Source organism: Gopherus flavomarginatus, chromosome 17 (genome assembly GCF_025201925.1).
Source record: "Gopherus flavomarginatus isolate rGopFla2 chromosome 17, rGopFla2.mat.asm, whole genome shotgun sequence".
NCBI lineage: Eukaryota > Metazoa > Chordata > Testudines > Testudinidae > Gopherus > Gopherus flavomarginatus.
This window is the reverse complement of record NC_066633.1, coordinates 8911678-8937496: the sequence shown is the minus strand read 5'-3', so window position 1 is coordinate 8937496 and position 25819 is coordinate 8911678. Positions and strand designations below refer to the sequence as shown.

Genomic DNA, 25819 nt, shown 5'->3' with positions numbered 1-25819 from the left:
GGGGTTGTTTTAGCTATTTTTGAGTGTACTTGCCTAGCAATAATTGGAGGTTTCGGGGGTTTCTGTTTCTATATACACATAGTACTGTTTCAAACCACACTACATTAAAGTGCACTGGGTCACATTCAGTGCACGCCAGCAGGGTCTACATGGACCAATTAATGCATAACACATTAGCACACTTTAGAAATCAATCACACTTTAGAACTCCTCCCCCCGTAGACTCCATTACTGCTCCCTGTAGACAAGCCCTTCAATACAAGCTAGGATGCAGAGCCAGCCCCTTTATAAACAAACTGCATGGGGAAAGGGGTGAGGTCAACACAAACTGAGTCACCCTTTCCAGTGTTATTCTGGGGTTTATTGGTTAAATACCAGTTTCAATTTTTTGTAGCAGGGGTGTTTTATAGAGATTGATCAGTTACATCAGAAGTCCAAGCTATATATGAGGAGTATTAATATATTGTATTTTTTCCAACTGAAAAAAAATCTGCATTCAGCCCAGCAAATGCGTAATGGTGTCGGGTGCCCATTAGTGTCCGGCTAAGTTGGCCTCACACATGCTATTCCTGCAGACGGCCATGTTAAGTTAAGGGGTGTCTCTCAAAGGAATAAAACTGCGGCCTGAAGCCAAAAGCTAACTGTGCACAAGCTAACTCTGGTAGCATGCGTCTCTGTGAATTCCCACTAACCTTCGAGTAAGTTTCAGCTGTGCCATTATTTCCATGAGTTTGGTCTCCTAATGTACTGGGGGATTTGTAACCATCTCATTATCTGAGTGCAGTCTGGTGGTTCAAAGAAACCATGAGTGTTAGTGAGCATTTAGTTCTAATGCACTAATAGGATTTGGGAATTAGAATAGTCCTGCAGCTAAAGCACAAACCTAGGAGTCATATTGAGTTCTGTGCCTGATTCTGCCATGGCCTTGCCGTGTCACCTCTGGTAACCCAGCTCCCCCATCTGTCACCCAGGGAAAGTGATGCCTGCTCGCCGTTGTGAGGTTTGCAAGGTGCTTGCAAGGGGTTTGGTGGGGGCAAAGTATTGCTAAAAAACCCAGCAATTAGGTGGGATGCTTGTGCACCAGCAAGTCCTTCCAGCCGTCTGAGTGATGGGTCCTGGCTCCGCTCAGCAGCCTCATTGTGGGAGGAAGGTTTCCCATTCATTTGTCCACTCTCCCACCTGCTCCAAGCTTCCTCACAATCCCCTTTATTGGGAGCGAATGTCTGCTCCGCCCGGATGGAACTGGATCGGGCCTCCTCCCGCCGTTAAGCTGGTCTCATGCTGATTTTTTACCATCATCCTGCTGCACTCCTGATCATTTCAAATGTGTATTATGACACGTACATTACTGGCCTTATGTTATGTGTCTGTACAGCACCAGACGTGGTGGGGTCTTGGTTGCAGAGGCAAGGAGTTAAATAGCGTGGGAAGAAATGAGCTAATAACAGACTGTAACTTTTTTCATACTGTTCCCTTCTGACCTCACTCATATGAGTGCCAATATGTGTTTCTCTTCTCTAGATGACAGCTGTCAGGACCAAGCTGGAACGAACTGTGCTTTGGCAATCAAAGTGAATCTCTGCAGCCACTGGTATTACAGCAAAGCCTGCTGCAGGTCCTGCAGGGCTCCCCACTCCTAGTGGAGAGATTAGACTAATTACTGCAGCACTTGGGAGACGGAAGGAATTAAGGGTAGACTCATTTTGAGCATCCAGCATTTGGCAGGAGAAGTAACATACACCAGGGTGATGCTCCCAGGTTTGACGTAACCACTTACCGATAGCTCATCGTACCGGCATTATTAAGCTTTAAATGTGCCGCAAACTTGGGGTAAGGATGTTTTCTTCCACCACTGCACAACTGATATTCTGATTCCTCATAGCGGAGGGAAATGGCACCAACATTTTGTTTCGAAGCTGACGTGAAAGCTTCGTTACTACTGTACATTGGTAGCATGTGATTATCAAAAGCTGTACATAGAATCTTGTATATTTGATTCACTCTTAATTCCAAACAGTCACTTGTTTTAAAAGGTCTGTTCTTTGTTTTCTGCACGAGTTTCAAATTGAGAATGTCAAGGTGTCAATCATGTGAAATTAAAGCACCATTATGTTTGCCTTAGCAGAAGCTCCTATAACCTGTTTTCTAATTCATCCCACAGACCTGCTTTCTAGCCTTAATTTCCTTTGTTTGGGAGCTGAATTTCATTTCCTAAATGAGCGCAAGCCAAAGCCTTTTGTAATATGTAGGTGTATACTTTTTCAGAGAATTTTATATTATAATCAAACTTTAGTTTCATAGGCCTTATAAAAATCATATTGCTGACATATTGTATATAATAATGAAACATAACTGCACTTTATATCACAAAAAAGACGTGCTCTTTTTAATATATTTGTTTGCAAACAGTGAACTTTATCCCTATAATCATTGATTTGTAATCATATGTATATTTTAATAAAATTGTCATATTTATGGTGGTATCTAGTTTTATTCTTGAATTTTTAGCGTGTCTGTCCCTGGATATTGGCGCTGATGAAGAGGTATTGGATAGGCGTCACTGTAAGCGTAGGGCCTAATCCTGCAACCAAGCATCACTTACTTTACTACAGGAGGAGACCTAGTGAAGTCAATGGGATGTAAGCTCTTCAGGGCAGGGACTCTGTTCACACAGCATCATGCCATGACTGGGGCCTCTAGACATTATGGTAAATACAACTAGTAAGTAATAATCATATGACTCTGTGGATAAGTTGCCTCCATGGTGCACCTTCCAGGACTGGGGCAGTACTTTGTACCTAACTCATTGAATAAATGAAGGGCATGATTTTATGAATGGCCTTCTGTCACCACTTGCCAGCCATAAATTTGCAAAGAGAAATGTTTGCTAAGCTACAGGAAGAGGGGAGGGTTTCCAAAATAGCTGCATGTTGGCTTCACTTTGCTTCCATTGCCATCAATGGTGGAGATTCCCACTGACATTGACAGGGAGCAGAGGGGGCCAATCCTGAGCACGTCTGGAAAAACCCCTCCTCTAGGAGACAACAGGATTAACACAAGGCAACGTGATTCCAAACGCCGCCAATAAAAGAAAGCTGAGCCTCAAATCATGGCAAAGAGTCCTTTATTTTTTTTTATTTGCTTTTTTTTTTCCTCAGTGAGTCCAGAAGTCTTGTACAACAGTTCACCATGTGAAGGTTAGTGAAACAGATGACATTGCTTGCTTAGTTTCAAAGATCTACTGGAAAAAAAGAGGAAAGATGACATATAAGAACAGCTACTGGAAATGCAAAGAATCCAAAGGGTAAATGCAACTGAAACAAACTCAGATAAGACTCGCACAATGGAAGAGACCTGTAGAAGCAGCCACAGTTACATCAGATCACTTAGAAGACGGAACATTCCCAATGAACACATTTACAGCAATGCGTCCCCAGGTAGGGAGCTCAGTAAGGAATAAATCCAGCATATTTAACTTGTTACAAACCAAGACAAAAAAACCCAAGATGGTCTAAGCTATTAAGTCGTAAAGAATGACGAGTACTTTAGAAGGTCTCCCACGGAATTAAAAAAAGCTCAGGGTCAAAAGTATCATTTCCAGTTCAGCTGCATACAGTGGTTATAAACAACCGCTTTCCTCGCCGAGAGCATGTCTGTAATGAAGAAATCTGAACCAGAGCACGGTGCCGAGATCATCAGAGTCTAGTTGCAGCCAGTCCATGCTCTGCAGCTGAACGAGTCGTTCTGCAATTACAGAGCAATGCTGTTAGCCTGACTCATGTACAGTGCCATTACAAAGGAGACGGTTCACAGAACAAATTGTATGCACCAGAAAAACAAGCCTTGAGAAAGTGAGTTGCAAAGGACCTTTCGATAAGCTTCTGTCACTGCTGGTTACTTCTTCTGCTAAAGAAATTGTAGATGGTTTGTTATTTAAATGAAGAAAATAATCCCTGTTGTGCTTTAGCCAGGGAAGTGCCTTACTACATCAGAATAGCAGTCAACTGCCCTCTAAAGTTTCCAGAGAATTTGGTGATTATGGATTTGCAGCATTCAGAAATTAGAAGCCTGAGCCTAATTTCAGTGCACGCAGGCAGCAGTTCACCTCCTCCTCACGTTAAAGTAAGTAAACCAGGCTATAGACCTGCTGAGGGGTCTAGGTCTCTGGCTGCTAGCATTCCAACAATCTGGAAGGGTTTGAACTGTTATCAAAACAAAGGAAATCAATGGTGCATTTTTACTTTTTGCAGTGAGCATGACCTTGACAACTCAGACAAAGCCTCTTCCAGAGCAATCCCTGTGCAAAGCCCCATAAGGAGAAGGGAATGGGAAAACAGCTAATCGAGGCCATTCCCTGGCCATTAATGACTGCACAGCAGCCCTGTTCTGGGCCATACGTGGCCTTGGCTACTGCTGCAAATTAGTAATCCTAGGTAGCTGAGTGCCTGTCAGTGACTTGTAGTTGAGAATGTGACCGTTGCTTTGTTCTGAGTCTAAAATGTGACAAATTTCCAGATGGAAAAAATAAAATGTCCTCTTTATTTTTGTTTAGCCCTCATTTCCCTAGTTTAGAAAGAGCGTGTGGCATTGCTGGGGTTTTTTGGTAATATTTGCAAAACCCAAACTGCTCAGTGCACTGTTCTCCCATTACATAAAAACCTGAAAGTTCTTGCATGTGCTATTTAAAAAAATACTTTCCATAGATTCCAGATGCCTGACACATTTCAGCTCTGGAGACCTCCACTGAAGGAAGAGACTTTACAATAGTTGTGCATCCTTAACCTCAAGGCACTTCCCTTCAGCAAAGAGGGAGACAGAGAACGTCTGTTTCCTAGAAAGCTCATGGAAAACTGTTAGGATTTACTGACCAATAAATTAAGCTGATCTATGAAATTCTCCCCTATCCAGAGAGAGACTGCACAAGACTCTGCATAACAAAATCCCAGTTGGTCCTGCTTTGAGGCCATCAGTGGTGCAGAGACCTGGTGGCAGGTCCTGTGTGGGGGGTGAGTTTCATCCACAAAGAGAGGCTGTCGGTCCTATTTACCTGTGCAGTGCTCGTCCGCTTTGTGAGCCATTGCAGGAAACCTGCCTTTAAGATTGCAAACTACCCCATAGCAATTGTCGATGATGGGTATGGAGGGGCCTTTTTAGGTGCAGGAAAGGATGCACAATATCAAAATCTCCTCAGTATAAAAAGAAAACATTTTCAATGTACAGCGCTAGAAAACCTACCACATACAGGCTGCAACCTCTGCAACCATCTCTCTCTCTGGTAATTTTTGCTTACCATTTACCTAGAGATTTAATATATTTATATGCCTATCTAATGTATAAATATATTCATCATTTTAAAACACTTCCATGGATTTTAAAAGTTTCACCGCTGTTAAAAGCCACAACGGCATAGAAAAAGCCTCACGCTGAGGGGTCATTTGCTGGGCAGCCCACTTGCATGGGGCTTCAGCCACTCAGACGTCGGTGCTTATGCTCCGACTGCGCGAGAAAGCTTCTCGCATGGCTGACAGCCGGTTGGGGTTCAGAGCTTGCAGGCTGGTCACGTTCACCGGCAGTTCAATATCTTCCTGGCTGATGGTCTTGTAGCTGACCCGGTCGCCTCCATTGTGGATCTCATCCGGTTGCTGCAGAAAGAAGGTGGGTGGCTCATAGTGGGTACAAGTTGGGTAGACAGTCCTGCACTGGGAGTGCTGGTTGCTGAAGGGTGAGGAGGAGGAGGTGTAGAGCGAAGGCCCATTGGTCAGCACTACATTGCGGTTGCTGTGAAGCGGAGGGATGTGGGAATGAACGGCAAAATCTGGCTCCTCCTCATCCTCTTCAGATTCCTCCTTCTTGCAGCAATAATACTGAAAAGCCAAGGAAACAGGAAACCATCGATTACTTAAAAGGGACTTGTGCCTACAGCCGTGTCACTCTAAACAGTAATGGATTTGCACATGGATTTGGAACCTACCAACATTTTCAGGGCAGCTTTGGTTCAACCTATGAGAAAAAGATGGGCCATTTGCAACGTCCTGTGCTGGATTTGAGTTGGGCTTTTGGACATTCCCAAAGTTCAGGGTTGTTCAGTCCCAGGCCCCATGTCTCACTCTGTATTCTGGATAAAACACTACTGACTGCGCTGTAGGGCACAATCTTCAAGGGTGGGACCAGAGAGGGCTGAAGAGGACTTCCCAGCACCAGGCTCCATCCGCCTCAGAAACTCTCCCCCCACCACGACATAAAGTCTGAGCCAATTTAGTGAAGGGTCAGAACTTAAAGGGCTGAGAGCCTGACTCACAAGGGCCAATAAACACTTCAACCCACATTCATTCCTGCTGTGCTTAGCCCGTCAGCTCCCTGGAGCAGGGACCTGTCTGTGTTCATGGGTCATAGTTTTGCAAGGGCACCCGCACAGGTGCTGCACCTTATGTCGCTCCAAACACTTCAGTGACTGGAGTTCATCAGGAATGAACTTGTCTCCATTTCCCCCTTCAGAAGCAGTTCCTGTCCCCTCTCACCAAAAGCCCCTTCGATCTCATTTCCCTTCTCCCACCCCTCACTTTTCAGATGCCCTTGGACCAACTAGTCTCTGTCACGCTGAAACAAAGAAGCATGGGCTGACGTGCAACCCCGTGAGGCGTACCTGAAGCCTACAATAGCAGAGAACTGCTATAATGCAAAGCAAAATGACAGTCGCTAATATTCCACCTGTGATGACCACGGTCCCGGCTGTCATTCGACCTCTTCTCCATTAACAACCTGGAAGACAGAACAGGCGTTCAAACACAGGGTAAATGGGCAGTAGCCTCATACAAATTTTTACTGCAGCCAAGCAAAAAACAGGGGGAGAAGGGCAGCTCAGCACCTACCAGCACACACTGGGCCCCAGGGGCATGCAGGGAGCTAAGCCCGACTGAAAACCCAGCTCTGATGGGTTATACCCTTCTTTGGGGCAGGAGCCCAACATTCAGCACCACCCCACTCTGTGCTAGTGGGGCAGGTTGAGTAGTGGCCATTCGCCTCGCGAGCGTTGCCCAGTCTGCCCATGCTGCGGCTGCTTAATACTGAATTTGCTAGTTTTTTTTTTAACCATGTGGATGCTGGGCCACTAGGGACTGCAGCAAGCAGGAGTGGTGACAGCTAGAACTTCCTGGAGCAGGTGCCATCAAGGCAAGGCTCACGTGTGGGAGGGGAGACTGGGCTCTGTTCCCCTGACCTACAGGCCAGAGGCAAGCCCCTTGAACTATGGCTCATGTGACCTCTGGCTTTGTGAGCCAGGTGGTGTGTGAGTGGCCATGGAGCAGGGCTGTGCTTTTGGCCAAGGGGTCTCTGAGCTGCAGCCCCATGGGGACGGGCTACAGGGGAGCAACATGTCTCCTGTGCCTGTGGCCGCTGATTATCTTAACCCAGCCCGGTGTAAAGGGATGAAGCACCTAGATTTCCTGCAATAACAAATTCAAATGCCAGCAGAGAGAACGGCGCCATCTGAAGCCTCTAGACCAAGTTCTGTACAGTTTCCTGTGCGTGCGTCTTTGACACAAGCCCATCAAGCCACTGACCATGCCTGCGCTGACTGGCGATTCAAGCTAGCAAGGGATCGCCAGCATGGCTGTGATGAATCTTCCACTTTGTCCACTTTTGTGCAGCCAGCTGGTTTTTTGGCTGGTGTCTGCTGTCCATGCGCGTGGGAGGAAGGCATACTAACAAAGAAGTGCATGGCCCACTGCTTATTTCTGTTCTGGCTGACTGACAGTACACACACCAGGCTTAATCCTGCTGTCCCTTAAGTACACACAGCTCTGTAGAGCAAATCCTGAAGTCTTTCCTCCAGCAAAACACCCAGCTAAGTTAATGGAACTGCAAGATTTGGCCACTTGACTTCTCTGGGGTTGGTGGGTGGGTGGGCCTCAGGATCAGGCCCATTATCAGGGTTGTGGGGCAGGCCTGCAGGCTGCTTTTCCTGATGTCAAACAAAGGCCTGTAAAATCCATCTGGAACCAATCTGTGCATATCTGCTTGTTTCACTGTGATGTTGTCTTGGCAGCAGCTAGCAGGCTGAACATGATGGAGCTGGTATCACCCATCACCCTGAGTCCAGCCAAGTGCCACCTGGCAGATGTATGAAGGGAGGATGGAAAAAGTAACCACACAGTAGATGTAAGATTTAATGTGTGTCCCGGCAGCCAACAGGTAGGAAAAAAAATGTCTATGACTTGGAGTCTAGGGAAAATTTTAATGAGTTTCTGGGCTGGTTAACTCCATATAAAAAAATCGTATAATGAGACAACGAGCAAAAGCCTGTGCTCAGTGATGCCATTGATGGTTGTGCAGATCAGAGACTTTCTTGCGGTGTCTTACAATATAAAACTCACTAGACACACATTGGAAGCTCCCCGTTCATGTGGTTCTGCTGAACAAAATGCAGGGCCTTTGTATTTGCCTCACTCCGTTTCAGCAGAGTATGCACCTCATTTGCAAAGGAAGCATAAAATATATTTCAGGTTCATGGAGGATTTGGTCCAGGCTAATCTATTTTAATTGTCCTCTAAGTCTAAGGTGTTTTAAAAGTGGCCCCTCATGAATTATGGCCCACAAAAAGAGCTGGCTCACTGTTAATTTCAACAGGCCTACTCAAGGATGCATCAGTGTAACCGTTGCACAGTCTAGCCTAACACGGGGAAGTACATTGTTGACCGTTACATAGAGGCAATGCATTGGGGGGGGGGTCATGTGCCCCTCCAGATTTCCTGCTGGGCTTGTAGTGAGCATGCTCAGTAACACCGCTGAAACTGGCTGGCCTCATGCTGCCCTCCCCCACTCTCGGCAGGGATGGGGCGGCTCTGCTTTACAGATGAGCTGGTGTATTAATAAAACAAAATAATGATTATACATCCAATCCTTGATAACTTGCACTAATAACTGGGAGGGGAGGGGGTGCCATTGCAAATTATGAAGCTTTGCGAAGCCCCAAGGAAGACTCTAACAAACCACGTCTCAACCTTGCAATAAAGCATCGCCCAGCAGATAACACAAAACAGAGGAGCCCCATAAGCATCTTGAGTGTGACAGAGAAAAATGCCAAAGGCAGCTGTGCCCTGATCCAGGAGCCAATTCTGCAAACTCTTACTCACACGTAGTGCGCGTGACTTCAGCGGCACTGCTTGGCTGACGAAGGGTTACAGGACTGGGTTGTTTCACTAGGGAGTGTAAAACACACTGGCAGGAAAGTAAGTCAAGCTGATGCAGGGCATCGTGAAGCACATGAGAAAGTTAATGCGTCAATGGGTTGGCTTGGTGGCCCAGGGGAGAAGACAACCACATGGCCTTCATTTATGGAGCCAAATGAATGGCACCTGCAAGAGGACAGCCAAGGAACGGCTGGCTTTCCAGCAGTTACAGGTCATAGCTAGGCTGAGTCATGCTTGTCCGCTGATACCATCACAACCTCTGCTCTATATGGTGGAGCAGCTGAGCCGGCAATGGTGGTGACGAACCATAGTTGCATAATGTATAATATAATTATATTTATATTATACAAAAGGGGGATATATTTTTGAGAATCACCCTTGTCCAAGCCCTCAAAGAAAGGCCCTGATCCTGCAGGGTGCGGCACACTTTCAAATATCAATGAGGGCTCTTCAACATCCCAGAAGATGGGACTCATGGGAAGGAAAAAACAAAAAAACAAAAAAAACCTTCTGCCTTGTAATTAGACTGATGTGGTCTCAGCAGGACATCATAGACAAGTCACATTCTGTCCTGTGTACCCATCACAGTGACAGGCTCTCGCTTGTGCTAAGATTTGTAGCTTCAGTTATAGAGAGAGCGGAAGAGCTTTATACAGTAAAGAATTTGAATCGTGTCAGTTTGCCTTTGAGCCTGTGATCTATTTTCCTTATGAAAATAATGTGGATTTTAATTTGGAATAACTGGAACTACTAAATGTTCTCCTATGACGAACTGAGGAATAGCCCCGTTCATTTGCAGAGCTTCAGTTTGCAAAAATAGATGCATTAAATTATGTTACTCATGCCTTTGTATGAACAATGCAGAAATGTGCGTGCATGCATGCCCATGTGCTGTTCATATAATATAAATGTTTACCTTTGTATGAGTAGAGGGGACGGACACACACACACACACACACACACACACACACACACACACACACACACACACTCTCTCTCTCTCTCTCTCTCTCTCTCCATATAGCATTAGAGGAGAACATTTACCAATGCCAGAGAGTCCAGATTCCAATACCACGTTGTTTCAGGCCTGGGGATGGATTCAAACACCCATTCTAGGGAGCAGCTTTGCCTCAAGAAATGATGCCAAGACGTGGTGTCCCAGGCTGGGGGTGGGGAGACGCAAGCTGCCCCCGCCCCGGGCCATTTCCTAGTTTGCTCTGGTGAAAATGAACATCTTGTTCAAAGCTCTTTGGAACTGTTTTTGCCAAGCCAGGCCTTGGTGCCATGGCAATGATGGATTGCATTTTGAATACTGGAAAGACTGTAACTTTGCCTGGGCCTGGCACCTGCCTGCATATTTGCCTGACATCAGTATATCACCAGTTTCCTTTGACCACTCTTTTTTCCCTCGCTCGTTGGTGTGTGGTTGGTTTTTTTCAAAAAGTTTCCACACAAATCCTTTCTAATGATGATTTGCTCCCTCGCGCTCTCGCTGTGTGAAGGTATCTGCGTCCTGCAATGGTTTAGGGCTGGCATAATGAGACGGTAAAATACTGAGCAAGTGCCTGAGCTCTAAGCTACCAGGTCATGCTTTATACACATAGCACAATCTTGTGAGTGCAGCACCAGGTGAGAGCAGGTCAGGAACATCCATTTCTTCCACTAGGCTACTCACTAGCCTCCCGCAAAGTGTCCCTTGTAAGATGACTTGGAAACTAGGGTGAGCAGAATGGTCACGGAACAGGGGCTCAGTGTTTCCTCCGTTTGGGTGATGAGGAACGCTGCTCCTGATTCCCTTCCTCTCTCTCAAAGCAACAGGGAGAGAGAGAGAAAACTCCAGGGACAAGAAATGCAACCTGTCAGTTCTGTTCCATGAGAGCCTAGGTGGATGAGGGAATATCTTTTAGAAGACCATCTTCTGGGGGTGGAAGGTGCAGGCTTCTGAGCTACACAGAGCTCTTCTTCAGGTCTGGGGAAGGCAATCAGAGTGTCTGAGGTCTGTTACATAACAGTCACTGGGGCTCCTCCTATCCCCACTGATGTCAATGAATCACAGAATCATAGAATATCAGGGTTGGAAGGGACCTCAGGAGGTCATCTAGTCCAACCCCCTGCTCAAAGCAGGACCAATCCCCAACTGATTCCCTATGTATGCATGGCTGAATGCATAGGCGCCGACGCTGTGGCTGGCTGGATGCATAGGTGCCAACGTTGTGGATGGCTGGATGCATAGGCGCTGACACTGTGCATGGCTGGATGCACAGGTGCCGACACGATCCACTCAAGTCAGTGGGATGCCTTTGCCTCATTGACTTTAACGGGAGTTGGCCTGGACTTTACCTATTAGAAACTGTATTAGGTGCTTACACATGGGAGCATGTGTCTTGACCTAAAGACGATGGTAGATGCCCAACCAGGAACCCATGGAAACAAATAGGGGTTACTCAGCACTCAACAGCCACAGCAGTGCTGGAGTCCCAGAGCTGGCTGCTGATCAGTGAGCAGCTGGTGGGAGGCACTCAAAGGAAAGGGTTTGCAGAGGTGTGAGCAGCAGGTGGGTGGGATGGGGGGCGCTCAGGCGAGGGGGCAGAGTTGGGTGGGAAGAGGCAGAGTGAGGGCAGAGCATCAGGGCAGAGTGGGGGTAGAGCACCCAGCGGGAACAGGAAAAGTCAACGCCTGCGGCTGGATGTGGCCCTTAGCTTATAACACCGGTAAGTGGGGCGCTTAGATTGGCAACGTGTGTGCAGCTATTAGTCGTGCCATGGACTCCGCTGCCCCAGAGGGTGTTTCAGTCTGTGATGTACCAGGGTGTGATCCAGACCACTGGGGGCTGTGTCTTGGCGTGCCTTGCAGTGACTAGCTGTTGTAGCTTCCAACCTGGACTGCTCACAGCCTGCCACCACCATGCAGGCCACTCCCACATGAGTTTGCCCGTCACACTCTGGTTTTCACCAGCCTTGCTTATACTGCAGGGTGACCCCCAATACACTCCCAGTCCAGGACCTTCTCCCCAGAACTGTACGTCCTGCACTGTCCAGCCCTCTCCCAGACAGCCCAGAAAGATTCAGTTCATTATTGTGCTAAAGAAATAAATATACAGCAGCTTAGCACGAGAACTGAAGTTACCCAGACACTTTAACCTAAACACGCTGGATTAGGTGACACAATAAAACAAGTTTATTAATTACAAAGAGAGAGATTTTGAGTACAAATAATGAGGCACACAAGTGAGAAATGGTTACAAGAAAAATAAAGATAAAATAGTGCCTGACTTAACAAACTGTATTAGATTCAAGCAAAATTTCTCACCACATGCTGCCTGACCAAATGCTTCAGGTCACGCCCCCTCCCCAAGTCCAATCGCCATTCCCTTTGTCTTCTGAGGTGCAGGGAATGTGATGGGCAAGCAGAGAGAGGTGGGTATCTGCCCTTTCTTTTTATTGTTTCAGTCCCCCTCTTGAAAAAACATTTCCAGCTGGGAACTAGGAGAAAAGAATCTGTGTGGAAGGTTGTTCCCTGCTGGTATTTTTTTCACCTGTTTGAGCTGCCTTTGTGTTCCCTTCTGGCTGGTCAGGTCTCCCCTCTCTGCTGTGTACAAAAATTATTACAATCGTGTGTTGAGTGTGAATACCGGGGTGCATTCCGTCACACATACCATGGAGGGCTCTGCTGGAAAACCTCAGGCTCACTATGCATTTGGTGGGGGCAACGCTGCCCGGGCCAGGGGCAGCCTCTCTCTGCTCCTGCCCCACTCCTTCCCCACTCCTTCCCCGGCTTGACAAAGAGCCACATGTGGATCTGGAGGGTCAAAATTAGGGCTTATGGCTCTGATCCGAAGCCCAGTAAGTTGATGGAAAGACACCCACTATCTCCACGGGGCTACGGAGCTGGCTCTTATGTTTATAATGCGGGGGTTGGGTCAGCAACCTCTGAAGCAGGTTTAAGGCCAGGCAGGATATTGGGGCTAATACCAACAACCAGCTTGAAGACAGCAAATCCAGTGTCTCTGTGAGCTAACAGAGTCTCTCCTTCGTTCTGCTCATTCGGGTGCCCTGCTAAATATTTTCCTGTTACCTAGACAAATCATCTTGGTTAAGGTGGGACTCGGGCCTGTCCTGGCAGCTGGGACAGGCTCGGACACACCACAGGAGCGCCGGTGCTGCCAATTTCCATTTCTGAGCCCTCCTGAACCCTAACTCAGCTCGCCTCACAGCGGGACTGAAAAGCTGTGAGAAGAAAGTAAGGGTTTGTTTGGTTTGGATGTGAACCTCCCTAGCATCACAGACACAGGCTGGTGCATGCACACACACACGTGCATGCACACACCTCCCGCCCCCCCCAGAATTCTGGACAGCCTCCCACCCACACCTCCAGCTCAGAGCACAGTGCCAGCTGGCGGCACCTTGGAATGGCTGCCTGCACGTGAGTAATGAAAGCGCTACTCAGCCTTCGGGTACCTGGAGCCTCTGGGAGAATTAAGCAAGCTGCATGTGGGGGGAGAGTGGGGAGGCCTGCCCAGCTGACAAGAGCCCTGTGCAAACCAGCTTCATGCTCCTCATGTATAAAACATCATAATGAACCTGTCCTGTGGTTTTTCTTTCCCCACCATGAATGGCAGCCCCCCTCTCTCTCCAGAATGAGCAATTGACCAAACAGACCAATGTAGCTGGGCCAGAGTCAAAAAAGGCTGACAGGTCTGAGTTTATTACACGAGTCTGCCTGGGCTTTGACGTGAGAGCGCGACGGAGATGCATACGCTACAGCATCAGCTGGCAACAGAGAAGCCAAGGAGTCGAGAATTTCAGCACAGGCTCCAGGCCTGGGCTTGCTGACCCAGGGCCCTGCTCAGAAGAATGCCACGGCCCAGTCTGTAACAAACCCCCCAAGGGTAATCATTGGCTTAAACAAAACAAAAAAGGCAGCTGGCTCAGTGTCTCAATCCTGCTATCCCAGTGGAGCCCGATCCGGAGGGAATAAAAGCATCCCTGTGGGAACTCCATGCAGCGCAGCCTAGCCACTTCATCTCCCATCATTGCTCTGGCTGCCTCCCCATGCCAGGTTTGCAGGCAGATCAGCAGAAACCTGGGGCTGAAAGCTGCTGACAGATACAGCAGCATTAGCATGGATGTTTGACCTCTCTCCCCAAAGCTGAGCTCATCATCCATCAATGGTCCTGGAGTCCTAGCCAGGTTTGAACCCCGACTGGAAGAATCAAGTGTTATGATACCACTGGAAGTCAAGCAATGTTGGATAACACTTGCCACCAGGTCCTCTGTCATCTTACCTGCTGCTGGGTGAAATTCTCGGCCGGTGTAAACTGATGCAGCTCTGTTGGCGACAATGGAACTGTGGTACTTGACATCAGCAGAGAAGCTGTCACCTCTCTCCTGTATCATACATGTATCTAATCTATAGCTGTATAAATGGAATAAAAATACTTCTGCAAGCTTTACCATAGGTGGTGTTCCACCTATAACATACTTCGGTTGGCACTGGTGTAGCTGCATTGACATCTTTGGGGTGGCAGAGACGTTACTGAGAGCGGCCCCCAGTGTTTGCATGCAGACCAGCCAGAACATGAACATCTCTGTCAGCCCACTCGCCTGCAAGAACATCGGCGCTGTTATAATTATAAATCTTTAGCAGCCATCTAGTGCTGCGAGCATAGGACTAGGCACAGGATGAACTATGTAAATTACCCAGAGCACACCTGTTCTGAACACCTCCTTTAGAAGTGCTTTAACGCAGCTGGCCTGCAGCAGGTTAACACAAAACCACTCCCTGCCCCCAAATTACTACAGCACCAGAGGAAAATCAGCCTTATCTGTTAAGGATTTGTTTGGATTCCAAAGAAAATAAACCGACAGCGCATTTGCAGTCCTGTTAACGTTGGTAAGTACTGGCTGGCGAAAGCAGTATCATATTTTATGCTAGTGCTGAACGGGGCTGTAGGAGAGAGTGTAATTTATAGTGCGGCTCTATGCTGGGCCTGCAGGCCTTCTGGCATGATGTTTCCACAGGATGAGCGCTGGGCCAACTCCTGACTTCCCGCACTGGCGTGAATGGATGCCTTACCTGAAAACAGCCTGAGGGGGACATGCTCCAAAGCACCCAAGTGACTTAGGAGCCTAAATCCCATATTCAGCTGTGATGTGCCCACACAGGAGTCTAGTGCCACTGAAAAATCAGTGACCCTTCGGGTATGGCACAGTGGAAAGCTGCATATTGGGTTAGGAGCTGTGAGCTCCATTCCCTGCTCCTGAGGCTGCCTTCAGTGCCAGAATGCTGGGCCAAAGGCATCTCTTGTGCAAGTCTAGTGAAATAAAGGGAATTACACCAGGGATGAAATTGGTCCATTGTCTTTATAGCCTAATGGCAGAAAAGGTCCATTGCATGGAGTAAATCGGGGTGTGCCAGCTGTTCCACATTGCCAGCCCCCTCCAATCTAGCTGGGATGCCCCTCCTCTTCTCTAGCAATATGGGCAGGGCATGACGGTTGCAACCTCCTAGCGCCTGTCTGTGTATCTGCGGCAATCTGTCTGCTTGTCTCCTTGGCTTTCCAGCAGTGGAGTGGAGGTTCCATGACCCAAGCCAGGCCAATCTGATGTGGATTGCATGTGCTCCAGCCCCCTAATCATTTTTGTTGCCCTCCGCTGGACTCTTTCCAATTTTTCCACATCCTTCTTGTAGTGTGAGGCCCAAAACTGGACACAGTACTTCAGATGAAGCCTCACCAATGCCAAATAGAGGGGAATGATCACATCTCTCCATCTGCTGGCAATGCTCCTACGTATACAGCCCAAAATGCCGTTAGCCTTCTTGGCAATAAGGGTACACTGTTCACTCATATCCAGCTTCTCGCCCATTGTAACTCCTAGGTCCTTTTCTGCAGAACTGCTGCTTAGTCACTCGGTCCCTAGTCTGTAGCAGTGTATGAGATTCTTCCGTCCTAAGTACAGGACTCTGTTCTACCAGCACTGGGAAAGGAAGGGCCATCAGCACCCCTGCTGTCCCGCACCATGGGCAGCTAGGACGGCTTAGCTCAGATACACGCAGATTCACACAGCTGCCCAGGCACTCTGAGCAGTAAAGGGGCCAGCCTAGATTTTACACACACCCGTTCGGACCCAGCCCGTCCTGTCTGGGGAGGGCAGGCCTGCAGATCTCACTGGCTGAGCTGGTGTAGTGCAGTGGCAAGTTAGGGGCACATTGGGAGATGTTAGTCTGACAGGGCCTGGATGCCCTGCACCTCCCAGCTGGAACAGTCACAGGCCCACCCTCCAGGCTCTAGGACCTATGTGGATGTGGGGGAGGAGAAAGGGGAATGGGGACAGTAGGAGGTCAGGGCTCCCCATCCTGGCAGTGTGGCTGTATTACAGCCTCCCTGACAGAGACATGGCCCTCAGTGAGCGTACTGGTTGTATTACATTTTCTCAGGTACACTCTGCACAGCTGGCTGTGGCACAGAGCATCTCCTCTGCCCACCTCTGGGCCCCTGTCTGCCCAGTCCTCACTCCTTCTCCACTGGGGACCCATCAGACCCACAAACAGGCTTCCAGCTCCTTGGGGTCCTGGGGAAGGGGCAGGGCAGGAATTGTTACCATGGGAGCGGCTGACCCCCTCTTGCACACACGAGGGGGGTAGCTTGTGACTTTCCCCCAGCAATGGCCACAGGTCAAACCTCAGGGCCAAGTTTGCCCTTGTTCTCACCCACGCAAAGCCTTGTGCGACTAAGTGAAAGGGGGATGTGTCTGGCAGCCTCTCTGCAGCTGGACATTGGTCTCCTCTAACTTGAACAGTCAATGGTTAACCACAATTCATTTTTAAAGGGTAAACATTATGTTGCAATTGTTTATTCAGGGTAGAGACTAATTTACTGTCTCTTACAACTGGGTTGCCAATAGCAGCATAAACATTGCCGCCAGCAGACCAAATGGGCCAAAGTTTTCAATAGTGGCTCATGATTTTAGGTGCTTTGCTTTCTGGAGTTTCCAACTTGAGACTCATTAAAGGTGCCTGATTTTCGTGTGTGTGTGCGCACGCGTGCACGCATGCTTGGCTGTTCCTGATATGTGTCATATGTTGGGCCCACAGAATCAGTGAACCCTTCTGAAAATCTTGGCCATTGGCTGTCCTTAAAAACTTGGCCAAATTCAGTTCTTGATTCATTGAAGTTCAGGATGTTCAGGGAACACAGAAACATGGTGCCCCAAGGGGGAAAATCTGCAGACATCCAATTTGGAGATGAGAAAGAGTGAGGGGCAGATCCCAGCAATTCGGTGACATGCCGGAAGATTCGTTTCATCTCCTGTGTGTATATATATTGATTGCTCCCTTTCAGGTCCGATGCAGCTTGTGTCACCCAACAGCCTCTCTTTCCATAAAGAGGTATGAGAAATAATCATGGGGCTCTGTAAGGATCACAGAATCCCTAAACTCAGCATACCCGAGGATTGATTCTTGTCTTACCAATTTCAAACCGGTCTTTCTCCACTGACTTCCTGACTGACACTGGTGGAGGGGGAAGGAGAGTCAGACCTTTGGGGTCATCCTGCCCAAAATAATTGTCTTGTGATGGCCAACCTGCCAGACCATCCTCCTCATTTTATCCCTTCCCTGCCAGTTCACTCCATCGCCCTGCCCGGGAAGCCTATGCCCTTGCGCTCTCACAGGCTGGGTTTTGCAATGAACACTCTCTCCTGGAAGGAAAGGTAACTGATTATTTAGGGACGGTCACATATCATCCACTCATGAAAGGACATCTATGTCCTGTGGCTGAAGCAAAGGGATCAGGAGTCCTGAGGTCTGGAGTCTATCACATGACTCTGCTGCTGATTTGCTGGCTGATTTCAGGCCAGGCACTTCACCTTTCTGGACCTCAGTTTCCCCATCTTTAAAAGGGGGATAAAGTTATCAAGCTGCCATTGTAAAGGGCTTTGAGATTCCCCAAATACAAGTAGAGTCTACGTATTTTGATGCTGATGCTGATTCCTTTTCATTCACCTCCCATTAATTAAACGACCATTCCCTCCCTCATGGCAGCAGTAATGAAGGATAGCACATGGTCCTGCTTCCTTCATGTCCTGTGCTTTCAAACACAAAGCCACATGCAGCCAGCCATGTATACAGCATAGCTAGGAAAATCCTACATGTCAGGCGCTTTGGAATTCTTAGGCACCCCAGAGTTATAACTGGGGCCATTTGGAGTTTGCCGTTTTTTAAAACATATCGTCTTATGAACAGCATATACCTGGAAGCTTTAAACTCTCCAGTGCGTGAGGAGGGAAAAAAAGAACAGAAAAGTGCAGCGTATGGAGGCCCACAAGCAGAACAGTTCCTGTCTAGACCGCCTTTACATTTGTTCCTAATTTCACGCTCCACAGGCTCCCAGATTCATATATTTAGTAATAAACACACTGGTAAAAGGAAGTGCTTTGCTGCTCTGCTGTGGTCTTGAAGCTCTGGTCTGAGGAACACAGGCGCTGTGAGGTACCACTCACAATGTAACTCCATATGGTTCCTTCCTCCTCATGATGTTCTATTAGGAGCCCTAGAGCTACTGTGGATGCCTGAAGACGCTCCCTGTCCAAGTTCATTCCCCCATGCGACAATCTGTCCTCAACGCAGCCACTCTGTCCAGTTTGTCGGGGCTCCCCCAGGCGCTGTTGCTATTTGGCAAGCCTGTCTCCACCCAGGCTCGCTGCTCGGCTCTGGCACCGATCAGAGCCTGACGTAAAGGAAAGCCCTGGCCTGGTCCATGGCTGTGAGGTGGGAACAGATACCAAGAGTGAGTTAAGGGATTGTGACACTGTCCCATGGCTGGTGTGGAGAGATCCCTGCTTCTGGGCTGTACCTTGGAGCTTCACAGCAACAGCCGGGATAGAACTTCCCAATCCCTGTTCCAGAAGTACAGGCCACAGAGCAATTGTGCGGTAGGAGAATCTCCTGCAGCTAGTATCCATAGAGCATGTAATGACACACAGTAACTGCTCTGCCTCTGGTCCAGCTACATGGGTCTGTTTGGTCAATTGCTCATTCTGGAGAGAGAGGGGGCTGCCATTCAACCAGAAACCAACTCCAGACAGAGGCCATGTGAGCTCCCCGCCCCCGGAAGACACCTTCCCTTGTTCCCTCTCATCCTGGCACATTTTGAGAGTGGCTCCAGTCAAGAGGAAGAAAAGAAACTAATGGATTTGCAAATGGAAGAAAACGTCTTTCCCCTCAATAAACAATGCTCGTCTGCTGAAATTGGGGCAGATGTTATTTTAGTCTCAGGTGTATAAAACACTCCGGAAAACCCTGCCTGATGAGAGAATATGAGAGAGACAAGGTGGGTGAGATCATATATTTTATTGGACCAACTTCTATTGATGGAAGGTGCCACAGAGCTTCACAAAGTGCTTCAGGCCTGCAGGAGGAAATCAGCATTTCTGAGCTCAAGACAACTTGGGAGAGATTGTTAGGATTGATTTCCTTCTCCTGTGAAGCTCGAAAGCTTGTACCTTCCACTAACACAAACTAATCCAATAAAATATATTACCTCACCCACCCACCTGGTCTGCCTCAGATCCTAGGACCAACACCACTGGAAAGAGAGAATATAACACAGTTCAAAGTGTCAGAGATCACACAGTGCCTGCATCTCAGCTCCTTAGATGGCTAGCCACTAATATTTGCATAATATTCAGTGTAGGAACAATTATGCACTAGCAAAAACCAAGGCTGGGTTAAGAACCAGCTGAATGAATCAGACCATAAGGTCACTGCAGAGTGAGGACCGGAGTTAGAACTAGAATCCAGGGGGCTTACGGACACTGGAGCACATTTCCTCCTTACACCCCCACAGACCTGCCTTCTTACTGGGTCCCCCTGAATAACCCAGCAGTAGCAGGAAATTTTCTGAGCCACTATTAACAGAAAACAATTATTTTTAAAAAATTGAACTTCTAAAGCAAAGTCCCAGCTCCTCACCAAGACTCTGCAGAGATTGCTGAAAAACAACCACCATAACAATGCTAATACACAACACATCTCCGAACATCTGTGTGAAAAACACCGAAATTACCCCAGGCACAAAGAAAACAGCATCAGAACAAAAAAGAGAGCACAGCGTCAGAGGAGGAAAAAGTCTCCTCGGAACCATTAGGTGCTAAAGGGCTGGATTAAAGACAAACTCATTTAGAGCTCATTGATGTCAGTGGGAGTTTTGCCATTGACCTCAATGAGCATTGGACCCGGTCCTTCAGTTCTGAACAGGGACTGAGTGGGAAAGAAGGAGGAGAATGCAGAAAGCAGGGCTTGGGCAAAGGGCGAGTGGGAGAGGCCGGGGCTTTCACAACCACTGATGCCAGTTAACGCCGAGCTTGTGGACAGCAAGACCCAGGAAGGCAACAGCAGCTACTTAGCCTCTTCCTCCTCCTCCTGGTTGTCACTGAAGTAGGTGCCTGGACAGGGCCACCCAGAGGATGCAAGGGGCCTGGAGCAAAGCGGGGGTGCTTGTACTCACCCGGCAGCAGTCCAGTCTGTGGCGGGGGGGCGAGGGGCCTTCAGTCACTCCATGTCTTCAGCAGCACTGAAGGGCTCCCCACCACCAAAATGCCGCCGAAGATCCGGAGCAACTGAAAGGCCCATTGTTGCCAAAATGCTGCTGAAGACCCGGACCGCCGCCGGGCCAGGGCTCGCGGGGCCCCTGCAGGGTCCGGGGCAAATTGCCCCACTTGCCCCTCCCCCCTCCGGGCAGCCCTGTGCCTGGAGTCAAGTTTTGCCATCAGTCTCAGCCAGGCAGTCTGGCTGTGGTCAACGGGGCGACTCAGGTGTGAGTCTGAGCAGCATCCAGCCAAAAGCAAGGAGTATGTTTCACGGCTACTGTTCATTACTGACACCTTTGCTTGGCTTTGTTTGGTGAGTGGGCGGGGGTTGCTACTTCTGCCCACCTGGCTGAAATTCCTCTGTGTTTGGGTGCAAAAAAACCAAAAAATGTTCAGTTTCCAACAACCACCTGAACAATGTGGTGTGGAAAAATTTAGAAGGAAAATGAAGCTTTTTTCATTGTTGTCAAAAAATAATTTTGGGGGGAGGGGAGTACTCCAGCTCTCATCCCGCCCTCCAACATATAAAAGCAAACTGTGCTGAGTGTGAAGTTCATGGAGACAGGATATGTGACAGAAACCACCACTGCACTGGCATGACCTAACCAGGCTATCAGGTTTCGATACTACAGTCCCCAAAGACTTTTGCTTGGCTAGCCTGTCGCACTGTATGATGGGACAGGTTCTGCTTTCCCCACAAAAGCCAGGCTCCCATTCACTTCAAGGTGGGGTTTTGTTCTTATAGGGGTTCCTGGAATCTGCCCTGACTTGCAACCTGGGCAGCCCCCCGCCCCCTCCGAACCGTTAGCCTCAGTGCCTTTATTCTGCACCAGATGAAGCAGGGACGAAGCCAACGTCAAGCTTTAGAAACAGCAGGATGTAGTGAGATGGGGAGGTCTCTGAGCCTCCATAGGGGAGGCCCACCAGCATGGAGCTGTTGGCTGCTGCATGCAGGTATTCGCTGTTGATGGATTCCAGCCGCCTGGAGCATGGACACCCTATGGGCCAGCCCCAAGCATGACGGACTGACTGGCTGAAAACAAGCATCTGAATTTACAGTGCCACAAAATGCTGAACTGCTCCATTGATTTTTGTCCCGAGTCATGACGTGGTGTCTTTCATTACCAGTCTGACACCCTGCCAGCTGTCCCTTGACAGCGTTGCTGGCTTACGCAGGTGTCTGCACGCAGCTCATTTCCAACGGGCAGATGAGCTCAATGCTAACACACCGGCTTGAGGTCATTTACTATCACCATTGTGCTGGGCTGCTTGGAAGAAGGTTGTGTCTGGTTCATAACCCTTCCCGTGAAGGCCCATGAAGGGAGGATTTACATTTTTTTGTTGTGGGTGGGGAAGGGGAGTGGAGAAAGAATTGCAAAAAAGCCTGAAAGAAAACATGCTCTGTGAACAGTTTGGGAATATCTGAAAAGAGCCCTGCTGCCTAAAACCTGATTGTTCCTGTCTTCATGTTTCTCATCAGTTCTTTCTTTCTGCTTATATATCTAATTCTCAAGGTATCCGGTATCCGAGAAACTGAGTAGTCTGCAAACTTTAACAGTCTAGCCTCAGCACACCCTCCTTGATGTTATCTCTGCTGTCCCAAATGGGGAAACTGAGGCACGGATGGTTTTTGTTTAAGGCCACCATTTTCAGACTTGGCCGGTGTTTTCGGTGTGCCCTAACTGAGACTCCTTGGGCCTGATTTTCAGAAGTGCTCAGAGCCTGCTTGTTATTATTATAGTTTTAACCCATAAATATAGCTGAGGCGTGCATGCTACTTGGGTTACGAATGAAAGCAGTGCTTAACCATCAGCATGCTGAGCTCTTAACATCCAGACTAGAAGAGCTGTAGGGGCTAACCCTCACTGCAAATCTGGCTGAAAGGTGTATCAGAACAGATGTGACCTCAATCACTAGGCACTTCTGAAATTTGGGCTGCCAGCATCTTGTCCAAGGGTCATACTGGAAGTCTTTGGCAAAGCTAGGAGTTATACCTGTACCCCCCTGATTCATAAGCCTGGGCACTAACCACTAGACAACAGTGGCTTGTGCTGATGGAGACAATTCTTTTGCTCAGTTCCCTGAGTGATGGCTTATTTGGCTCAGGGTGGGGATGTCTGGAAGGAAGGGGGATTTCTACAAACTGTGTAGCAATGTGGGAGATGTGGGTTTAAAAAGGGCCAATTATGTAATTTAGATGCCTAACTTTAAATAACTCCGATATTATGTATTCTCCTAACAAATATCCTTATGATCCCACCCACAAGTTGTTCTGCGTTACTGATTATTCCAGCTCAGAGCTTATTTTATTTTAAATGTAAAATAACCCACCACCAGCAGCAATAACAACCTACCACACTTATTATGTCGTTTAACCCATAAACATAGCTGTGATATGGATGCCATGTGGGCTAGGAGTTATTATGTAGCTTCAACCCATAAACAAGCAGTTGTCTGCATGCCATGAAGGGTAGGAATGAAAGTAGTGCCTGATACTCAGAGCACTGGGAACAAATAACCAAGTTACTGCACGTGCCAAAATGTATTTTTCAGTACAAAGTGGCATTATGCACAAAAGCTCTGGACTGTGGTGTAACTGTGAGATCAGAAGTCTGGAACGCAGAATGGCTGGGTCCTCTGCTCAGCAGGTGACTCTCGTCTGCCTATACTCTGTCTCGCTCTATTAGAAAGAAGTGGAGCTATTTCCTGAATGCAACCTCGTTCTATTGTCCAACATGTTCTTCAGTTCAATTAAGTATCAGAATACCTCCCTGCCCCAAATCCTCACCTCTCCCTGGAAGCTAAGAGCCAAATGCCGTAACTTCCATGAAAACCAGACCAACATGACTTTCCCTCATAAAGGGAAGTTGGCTGCCTTCTACGCAAGGCACAGTTCAGACCTGGGATATGAACGTGGCAGGCCAGTATAAATCACGAGTGCTTTTCTAATTGGGAAAGCTGCTTTCAACCAAAGCAGCCCACAGGGCCAGGTCTCCCATCCAGAGTCCTGCTGAAGCAGGGGAAAGAGGCAGCTTTCCAACTGGTAACAGAAAACAGACCCTCACCAAACTGCATGCGAAAGTCAGAAAGGAAAAACAACACGAGCACAAGTGAACTCCACAGGCCTAGTTGCCGGGCCTGATTTCCAAAGCAACAGAGCACCCATAGTCCCCATTCACTTCCGCTGGATTTGTGGGTGTGCCGCACCTCTGCAGTATTAGACTTTACATGCCAGATTTTCAAAGCAGCTCAGTCTGTTGGCCACAGCTGTCCCCATGGCAGCTGCCGGGTGCTGAGCACCTTTGAATGTCTAGCCCCAAATGTGGGTGCCAGGCTGTTGAAAATTTGGCCGTCACTGAGAAGGGGGAATGAGCTGCTTACAAACACCTCTTTCACAACAGAGTGGATACTTACTGCACCCCATTATTTATGTGGCCTTGACACGCCTGTCTTCCTTTAACTTGTGTATCTGGCCTCCCTTCTTTTAGTGATCTTGTGAGGAAAAAATAACTAGGGTGTCAACAACTCTCTCTCATTTTAATTTAAAAATGACTTGCTAGGCTGTGTTATTGGGAAACACCATAACCTAGAATAATTTTACACCATTTGTTCCAGTGCCTTTCCAAGGCTAAAAATATTCCTTCTCATCTTGAGGAGTAGGGAGAGTGTCTGGCCCACCTTCACTACAGGTAATATCACATCTCCTGCCTGGCAATGCGTATCTCCAGGCAAAGAAAGCCCCGAGAGACAATGATGCTAATGCAGTTTGAGTGGAACCAAAGCTATCTGCTTTCATGGGCACCACACACAGGGTGTGCCGCTCTGGACGGCAGCTGAGGCCTCATCTTGACTGGGGAAAAGTCTGAATATAACTCAGGCTCAGCTCATGTGGTCTAGCTAAGCCCAACCCAAACCTGACCATGTTTCCTAGGAGATATGTGCCTGTCTAGGCACAAACTTCCAGAGTGCTGGCTTTGCTAGCCTTGTGTAAGCATGGGCAGATACACGTGGCTGGAACAGGCACGTCTGTCTTCCATGCCCTCTGCGGGAAGTGCTCTGGCCAGCCAGGTGATGCCATCAAAAGACATTGTATAGATACAAGACATTGCAGAGCCAGAATTCAGGGCTGATTCTTGGCAGTAGCACCGCAAACTCCAGGCTGCATTATCCAGTCCACTTTCAGCCTGCATTATTCCATAAGATTCAGGCCAATATTCCTCAAAATCTCAGTCTGTGGACCTACAGTTCCGTGCCACATTAACAGGCAGCAAGGAAACTGAAACGGACAAGTTTCAAGCACGCTAGCAGGAATCATGTCATTTGTGATTCCTTGCTGGCTCACAACAGCACGGCTGGTGGGGGGACCGGATTGGTGGTTCAGTATCAACAGTTGTTATTCATGTACTGTTAGAGGCAAGCTAGGTGTTTCATTAATAGGAGGGAGAAGACAGAATGGAAGGCAAGTCTCACTTGATTGGCATTCGCTGATCCAGTCCCGCTCATGCCTACCTGGGCCATCTGGCCACCAGTTGGGGATGCTGATGCCTGGGGGTTTGGAGTGTTGCTAATTAGAGCTTTCCCACAGCGCCGCGATGTGCATCTGTGGTTCTGCTGCTATCTCAATCGTCGTGACTGCCTCCCGAGCCTTGGGCTGCCTTCTCAGCTACATTAAGGCACCGCCGCACACACAGGCCCTCCTATTGCGCACAACCGCCGGGGGTGGCAGGGCTGCAGGGACAGTTGTGCTCACCAGTGGGGAGACAAGGGGGAGGACTGGCAGTGAGGGGAGGAGGAGGAAGCAGGGGAAGCTGTGGCAGCAGGTGAATTGCACAGGAAGTCGTGAGTGGAGATACGGGGATGCCAAAGGCGTCTCCCTCCCTACTTTGGGAGCGCACTGCTCTCTCCACGCCGCCTGGGGGTGTGCACTATGCACGTGCGGGGAAGCGGGGACAGGGTCATGGCTTTTCTGTCTGCAACACCTCGCAGCATGAAGCAGGCTGCCCTAGCCTAACCCTCTTGTGTACCAGGTCCCCATGCAAGCCA

At 48.5% G+C, this 25819-nt stretch overlaps 2 protein-coding genes across 7 annotated transcripts in view; one reads left to right on the top strand and one right to left on the bottom strand.

Annotated features, from left to right (window-relative positions):
* ADAMTSL2 (ADAMTS like 2) overlaps positions 1-2374 on the top strand; it is a 56545-nt gene extending 54171 nt beyond the window's left edge. For all 5 annotated transcript variants that reach the window (XM_050926073.1, XM_050926074.1, XM_050926075.1 and 2 more), the window contains one exon: positions 1522-2374. In XM_050926073.1, coding sequence (XP_050782030.1) covers positions 1522-1640 — 119 coding nt within the window. In that variant the 3' untranslated portion in view covers positions 1641-2374. The remainder of the gene's footprint in view (positions 1-1521) is intronic.
* Positions 2375-3134: 760 nt separating this feature from the next.
* FAM163B (family with sequence similarity 163 member B) overlaps positions 3135-25819 on the bottom strand; it is a 48544-nt gene continuing 25859 nt past the window's right edge. For both annotated transcript variants that reach the window (XM_050926077.1, XM_050926078.1), the window contains exons 2-3: positions 6644-6759; positions 3135-5864 (exon numbers count right to left, since the gene is read on the bottom strand). In XM_050926077.1, coding sequence (XP_050782034.1) covers positions 5472-5864; positions 6644-6736 — 486 coding nt within the window. In that variant the 5' untranslated portion in view covers positions 6737-6759 and the 3' untranslated portion in view covers positions 3135-5471. The remainder of the gene's footprint in view (positions 5865-6643; positions 6760-25819) is intronic.